Genomic DNA, 8,037 nt, shown 5'->3' on the forward strand with positions numbered 1-8,037 from the left:
TTTATTTTTATATGATTATTTTTAACTACCTTTTGTTTATTAAAATGTTAAGTGATTATATAAGTATTATTTACGACTATTATGATATTATATGTTTGACCTTTCTGAAAATTCGTATAAATCTTTAAAATAATTATTATTTATCTATTTTTAAAATAATTGTTTATAATAAAAATAATGATTTTAAATTTTAAAAGAATAAAAATCGAAGTAAAACATACTACAGAAATTAAAATAAAAAAAATTATTCATTTCACAAATACCAAAAATAATATTTACAAGTTTTAAAAGAATAAAAAATTTAAAATTTTAAAAATTAAAATCAAAATTTATTTATTTTATAAAGAGTCCTAAATTTTATATACATTACTATTTAGTAATTTAAGATAGCTGTGTCAGTGAGTTAATCTTGGATATTATAATCAAATATTATATTATCTTTACCTAAATTATAAATCTATATTGCTGTAAAATATTTCAAATCTCCTTATCATATAATATCCAAATCTGATACTTTGCTGATTTTATTTATTTTTTTCATGTCCATGATTAGAAAATACAAATTTATCTTTATCTAAATTATACATTTATTTAGACTTTGATATCGAGCATTGTTGAGTTGAACTGTAGTATTTGAGGTGTTATGTGTACAAGTGACCCATTTAAGAATTGTGACATCTAAATAGAAATTGTGAAATAATAAAACCTATTTAAAATGTGTAAAAAGAATGAAAAAAAAATACTAAATTAGAGTGAAGAGTTGCTTAAATTATATATATATATATATATATATATATATATATATATATATATATATATATATGTATATATATATGATAAGAAATTTATTTACTCTATTTAATAATTATGATTTATATTAAATTTTAAGGGTTATTCTTATAAGTCATAAATGACCAAGAGTTAGATATTCACCCACGTAACATAAGTAATGGCGAGCCTAACATTTCATTAACATTCAAATTAACTGTTAACACAAAATCTTAAAAAAAAAAAAAAAAGGTCAAGCTTCTAATATAAATTTCTCCAAGAGAAAAAGTTAAAATAAACTTCTCAATAAATTAGAATTAACTTATAAATAAATTAAAAATAAAATTTTAAAAAACTAAAAAAAAAAAAAAAGAGCTTCAACAATAAAACATATATATAAACTAATTTTAACTTACAGAAAAATCTATTTTATTTTATTTTTATTATTTTACTCTCTTAAAAGTTATTTTTTTTGAAAAAAAAAATTACTCAGAAGAAAAGTCACGATCTATGAATTACCTACGTGATACTACCAAATGCTTCCTCCTTTTTATGTGTTTCTTATTTTATTTTCAAGTGATTAAACAAAGATTTTTCAACAAATATAGCATACATTTTATACCAACGCAGCCAATGGGTGGCATTTGAGCAAAGATAATGACAAATGTTCAAAATTTTCCTGAAAATGCTTTTCAACAGCTTTTTTTATTTTTTTTAGCTAAGAGTCAAATGAGATAATTTATCATGCAATGGTTGCACAACATCATCAAATATTACAACACATGTATCTAACAGATCATCAAGAAAAGCACAAGCTTCACAAGCCATGAAAGAAAAAGTAGCATTTTCTAGTTTAGGACTTGTAGGATAACATATAATCTGAATGAACCAATTGATTTGGGTATGGATACCAAGGAAACAACAAAGTAGGCTCTGGCAATCACACAAAACACTAACAGGTTTTATGCCCTTTTCACGATTTGTTCTCCTCATATACAATACGTACATACATGATATCCGTCCAACCCTTGTATTGGAAAAGTATTCATTTCAAATAAACCGTTTCAGGCTGCAATATCATATATTCATATACACAAACAATATCTTCTTGTGACAGCAAAGGTGGTACTGTACCCTCTATATGTGCTGCCATTATTTCTTATCTGTTGTAACTCCAACAACAACATTGCTCACCTGTGACATGTCAAATTCTTTTAAGAAATCTTGCTATGATCATGGCAACCGGAGAATCACTCATAAGCAAAAGAAAAATAGATAACCAAACTAAAAATGAAAGAAATAATAGTTACCAATTTCCCACTTGAATCCACAGACATAGGATTTTCTACCACTACTGTTTGACTTTGAGATTGGGGCATTGACTGCAGGTACATGAAATCATATAATCAGAAAAGAAAAAGCAACTAGTACATCCTTAGTATGAGTAGTCACAAAAATAAAATAAAAGCATACTGTTGAAGTAGAAGGCAAGGTTCCAGCATTGGTTGTCCCATTAGGTCTATGAACAGGGATTGGAAGCCTTCCATTGTTCATCTACAAAAGACAGGACAGAGGAGCAAAAACGAGGAAACAGTATAAAAACCAAGTCCAAAAGATTAAACATATCATGCTCCCAAGAAACAAAAATTGAGAAGTCTAAAGGAGAATTGACAATCTCATAATAATATATTCAGTATATCATAACCCTTTCCAGATGCATCCAACGTTGAATGAGATTCTAGTAAGTTACCCAAGGGGTAGGATATATAAGTAGGTTTGAACACACTATAGGCTCCAATCTTTTTTTAAGGCTGGATCCCAACCTGTGTTTGCAAGCATGAGATTACTCAAATGGCCATGCTTATGAAGATTAAACAGGACATGGATGGTAACAAAAAGGCCACTACCATAATAGCTAAATATCTTCGGAGTTCAAGCTACTGATATATGAAAGCCTTTCCCATTAGAAAACACAGGTCACAAGTTATAAAAAATAAATACCTACCATGTAACATACTCTACCTTCCCTATACCAACTTTTTTAGTATTTTTCTCTATTTCTCTCTAGGTATGTCCAGTTATGACATGATAGAGGAAACTAATTTACAGCAGAAGCTACCCAACAACCAAAAACTTTAAGAGGAGATAACTAATAGCAGACACTGCATTTTAATCTATTGTGCTCAAATTCTAAACACCGTGATCAAGCACTAAATTCAGTAACAGAGTCCCTAATCCTGTGTTTGGAAAGAGAAAAATGGGAGTCTTGGAACAAAAAAGTCAGTAAAGGTTTCTATCACTCCCTTATTTTTTTTAATTAAAAAAATAAAAGTAGAAATTAAGAGTTAACAAGTAAACCTCCAAATTCAACTTGAGTTCAAAAAAAAAAAAAAGAGAGAGAGAAAGGGAAATTTCATGTTATCCCTTCTTGTAATATTTAAAAATCGAAACAATGGAAAGAAAGTTAAACTTCTATCCCTCTTGCTATCAATTTGCTTTCCTACTCCCCTCATGCTCCCAACAAATCCTAAGTGGTTGTAGGAGTAAATGGCACAGAAGAGGAAGGTAGAGGAAATCTCTTGTTTCTATGATTTTAAAAAAGGAATGGAGTGGAGTTGTGTATGAAAGACCTATTGAAACACTTTTATATGAACAGTTTGACAAAGACCAAGGTCCAAAATCAGATGTTAATGTGCTCTTCATAGTACAAATCGATGAAATTTTTTTATATTCTTGATATCAAAATGCCCGAGGCTTGATCATGACCATGAACTATACCCAATTGCATCTTGTAGAAAAAACTGGTAAACAAAAATTGAGTAACTTCTCCCTCCTCCCCAATTAACTCCAAAGCAAAAATTATTTTTAGCTTCTCTTTTCAGTCCTTAGCCATTCAGAGCACTGATTTCTTTATAAAAGTATGGACATGGTGGTTGGTTTTCTCATTGAACCTTGGATGTTACTGAATCTGAAATCAAGTATACATAGAGTGTCTCAAGTCTCTTATAGTCTTAGAGCAAAGAGAGAGAAATGAGTTTCAGGATCTGAAAAGAAACCAACAAACCAGATTTTCCTGAATTTTAAGATTTTTCAAATTTCTAAGTAGCCATAACTTCCTATTTTTCAAATCCAATCAATCCTAATTTCTAGCACATACATAGTCTCAACAAGATTCTGAGTGAGGGAAAACAAGAGGCCATGGACATTAAATGCATTAATAAAGTTGACAATAACATGACTGCAGGAAGTCATATAAATTTACATTAAAATGGAGCCCAGATCAAAGGACAGAAAATCACTTGAGTTTCATTTTAAAACCTTAAAAGCATTAGTTGAAACTAAAAAGTCAATCGCCAGATTAACATAGTTCTATAAATAAAAACTTACACTGACATTGGTAATATAGTGACAAAGAGCACATTTGACTGAGGGAGCTCCATAGGGATACATGAGTGTTGTCCGGCAGTTCCCACAATGGACATGAGCTACTTGATTAGATGCTTTATAATGAACATACAAAGCCCATAAACAGACAGTCAGTAAACAGCTAATTAAATAATAAGCATAGGTTATTGAAATATAACAAGGAATTCATCATTGGACTAACATGAGGATAAGAAAACAGAACTGATTAAAGCAACATTGCATAGCACCAACATCTTATATCATATGAGAGAGTAAAACTTTATGCCTATAAGGTCCTTGAGGTAGCTCAAAAGAGTAAACAAATTGCATTCATCAGTACAAATAGACATAGTCACCAAGAATAAAATGGACAGAATGAAAATAACACTAAACTTGGACTAATAATTAAAGTGCAATTCAAAATTATGAATATCGAAATTCCAGAATGAAAGTGAAAAATTGATTATGAAAAAATATTTTTTTTTAACAAAGAAATAAACTTAATGCCAGATTAACAAGCAGCTGGCTATAAATAACATAACATCTGCTGGCCAATTATAATAAGTTAATAACACAATCCTATTTTTATATCTGTGTGATTTAAGATTGTTCTTCTCTAGACTGTAAAAAGGCATGAAAGCAAGGATAAAAGTCAAAAATCAACATATTTATTGATTGATCATGAAGGAAAATTGATGAAGGTCGCTTCTTCTGTTTTTGTTGGGGGGAGGAGGGGGAAATTCTGATACAGAAACATATTCTTTTACTACTTTTCTCATTTAAGGCTTCACAGTCATGCACTATTCTCATCATTTACTCCATTTCTGTTTCATTTGTGTTCCCTCCATTGTCTCCATTGTCCAACATGCATTCATCAGCTTAGGATCCCAATTGCAACCATTTTTTGGAAAGCATTTTGGCAAAACCAAACCTCATTTCAGATAATGAACCCAATGAGTTCAAAATCTCAATAACAGTGTCATAGATATATGGGGTTTTCTTTACATCAAATCTGCTTGTTCTTAGCTTCATTAGAGTGTTGCAGAAAAGGATATGGAAGTAAACAGTTTGGATTCAAACTCTAGTACACAGGTAAAAATGTAAAAAGTGAAATCGTAACATGAGATGTCAGTTCCTACTTATTATCAAAACTATATTCAAGAATATATATGTCCATGTAAAATAACACAGGCCCAATAACAATAAAATTACGATCACAACAACCATTGGACATAGTACTCTACAAGAGATGCCATTTTTAATCTAAAACCTTTTTGCAGAAATAAGCAGAGAATGACAAGAATAAAAACCAAAACCAGCAGAAAATAACAGGATAAAAACAAGGAAGTCAGAATAGATGAAATACCAAGAACACAAGAAATAACAATATTGTAATCCTACAGAAAACAAAAACTCACACAAACCACGGCCAAAGACAAGAAAAGTGAACACACTGTCCAAAATCACAGTTGAACAGCTCAAAACTTCCAAGGAATTGCAAATGTAACATAGGTTGCAGTCTTGGCATCCCAGCTGTTGTTGTGAATACTGTAGATACTATAAATTATCCAAGGGAAGCAACCACCATTTTTCCATGAGTGATGTTCTTAGAAACTGAACAACCAAGACTAAGCCATCATCCTTGTTTTAGCCTTACAACAAACTCACAAATAATCAGATGACCCTATTACAATTTCAAACCGCATGTGAAAGGAATCTCACATGATTTTTTCAATCTTATCTTACACACTAGAGGAATTTCAAACAAGAAGAAAGTAGAGAGGGATACTAGATGAGGAAGACTGAATCAAGCTCACACGACCTCCCAAAAAGAGAAATATTATTTCTAATTGCCCAGCTGGAAACAATTTTCTTAAGCGGCAGGCCAGCAGCATCTCAAAACAAAGGATCACTAGAGTTTCCCACAATGAAACACTAAGATTAACAAATGGACCAGTACCAGAAAGAATTTGTGGACAACCTAACTTTTGGTTTTTTTTTTTCTCAATGACTAACATTACTAAATTACTCACAACACAGATAACAGCCAAAGTGCATTTAGCAAGACTAAGAAAGACCATAAATGACCTCAAAAGTGAGATGCAAAGAAAAAAGTAAACACATTTAATAGTTATTTTGATCTGTGTCCAAAAGAGCAGTATCATCTGTGAATACTGAATTGTAGGTGACAGACCTCCATGCTCTCAGGTCCAACAATCAAACCTTTCACTAAGCCCCCATTTACCGCCTCTTATCAACAAACAGAAAAAAAATATAAACAGTGAGGATACACTAGGATTCGGTAACACCATTCATGATTAACCATATTGAACCACCAAGTAATCCAACAAAACATCACCACAAATATAAAATAGAACATTTATACTAACAAGCAAATTAACATACACTCCACCAAAATCAGTACTATACCACTAAGCCTCACATCACATGCTGGCAGCATACTAATATGTAGTAGTACCTGGAACAAGGTTTACAGTGTGACAGCAGGAACATCTCACACTTGTAGCTCCACGTGTGTACATTAGCAATGTCCTACAACCTCCACAATAAAGTTGAGACATTTCCATCCCTGCTGGAGCGTTATTACGGTAAGGCTCGTCAGAATAAACATCAAAATGGTATCTGACTACATTAAATAATTAATCCAGCAAGAAGCATGATTTGTTGCTAGCTTAATCTTCCACATTTGTTCCAAATTGAATAATTAGCAATTTAGCACATACCAAACAGATGAAGAGGGAAACAAACCGATATATAACATATAAGTTTCCCTAATCTTAAAATTTCAATAACATAAACAGCCAATGAGATTACCAGGTGGAGGAACAGAGGTAATGGTGTTGCACAATGCACAACAAACATTGGTTGCCCCTCTCGGGTAAAGCAGAAGGCTCCTACAACCATTGCACACAAGTTGGCTCTGCATAGCTGCAAATTTAAACGCAATTCACCACGAAACTCTACCAAAATGAAACCATACAATACAACCCCTTACAAGTCACACACAATTGAATCAATAATCAATTAACCAAAATTCCCATTGCTAGTAAAACAGGTAACCATACACCAGAATGCCTGATCCAAATCAAAAACATACGGCACCTGCTCTGCAGACAAATATTACCAACCACAAAGCTCGAGAAACAAGATGTTCAAGCTTCGAATACATTAAATGCCAAAAAAAACGACACGTATGGTTCCGATAACCAAACAAAACACCCCAAAAAAACCCAAAAACAGAAAATTAAAAACAAATAAAATAATGAAAATAACAAAAGATCTGACAATACCTGCGGCTCCCGACCCTTCTGCAACAACCGATTCAGAGAAGCAAGCCAAATAACAAAACTAGAAAACAAAAAACTAAAATCTTTGTTGGTTTCGCTTCGGAGAAAAGGAGGATGTGAAGGGAGGAAAAGAAAAGATTGAGGGAGGAATTGAAGAAATCAGAAGATACGTGTGTAATGACTAATGAAGAGGTTGAGGATTGAGATTAGATTCTCTTTGGAAAAAAGAAGAAGAAAACCAATCCAACCCTCTTTCTCTCTCTCTCTCTCTTCAATTTCTTCTACCAATGTTTCCTCATCATCTTCTCATCGGAAATTTCTTCAGCGACTATTAGTCCACTTTTTATTATTTATTTATTATTATTATTCATTCATTCATTTAAATGATCATAAAAGTATAAAACATTACTCGCTTTATTATTATTCATTTATGGTAAAAACTAATCTGTTGAATTCATCATCATTATTATATTAGAAAAAAAATCGAAGTGTCTCTTTATTTAAAAAAAAATTATAAAAATTATATATTAATGGGTAATTAATAGAAGAGTGTAAA

General features: G+C 31.4%; 1 protein-coding gene across 4 annotated transcripts; it reads right to left on the reverse strand.

Annotated features, from left to right (window-relative positions):
• Positions 1-1,595: 1,595 nt before the first annotated feature.
• LOC109799407 (protein LOL2) lies at positions 1,596-7,813 on the reverse strand. Of its 4 annotated transcripts, none has more exons than XM_020359957.3 (7): positions 7,485-7,813; positions 7,009-7,122; positions 6,653-6,766; positions 4,162-4,268; positions 2,242-2,322; positions 2,079-2,150; positions 1,596-1,962 (listed from the first exon to the last, which is right to left on the reverse strand). In XM_020359957.3, the coding sequence occupies exons 2-7, from the start codon at positions 7,118-7,120 to the stop codon at positions 1,921-1,923; spliced, it is 528 nt and encodes a 175-aa protein (XP_020215546.1). In that variant the 5' UTR covers positions 7,121-7,122; positions 7,485-7,813; the 3' UTR covers positions 1,596-1,920. The 4 variants fall into 4 exon arrangements, with proteins under 4 accessions (XP_020215546.1, XP_020215547.1, XP_020215543.1 ...); XM_020359958.3 differs by having other exon boundaries at positions 6,653-6,763; positions 7,485-7,812; XM_020359954.3 differs by having other exon boundaries at positions 4,156-4,268; positions 7,485-7,812.
• Positions 7,814-8,037: the final 224 nt, after the last annotated feature.

The sequence above is a fragment of the Cajanus cajan genome, chromosome 2 (assembly GCF_000230855.2).
Source record: "Cajanus cajan strain Asha chromosome 2, NIPB_CcT2T_4, whole genome shotgun sequence".
In the NCBI taxonomy this organism is placed as follows: domain Eukaryota; kingdom Viridiplantae; phylum Streptophyta; class Magnoliopsida; order Fabales; family Fabaceae; genus Cajanus; species Cajanus cajan.

Coding starts and splice junctions, on each gene's coding strand:
- LOC109799407 (XM_020359954.3), bottom strand. CDS start 7,120: ATGCAGAGCCAACTTGTGTGCAATGGTTGTAGGAGCCTTCTGCTTTAC. Junction 6,767..7,008: donor TACCTCTGTTCCTCCACCTG/GTAATCTCATTG, acceptor ATAACGCTCCAG/CAGGGATGGAAATGTCTCAA. Junction 2,323..4,155: donor ACTATATTACCAATGTCAGT/GTAAGTTTTTAT, acceptor TGTCTTTTGTAG/ATGAACAATGGAAGGCTTCC.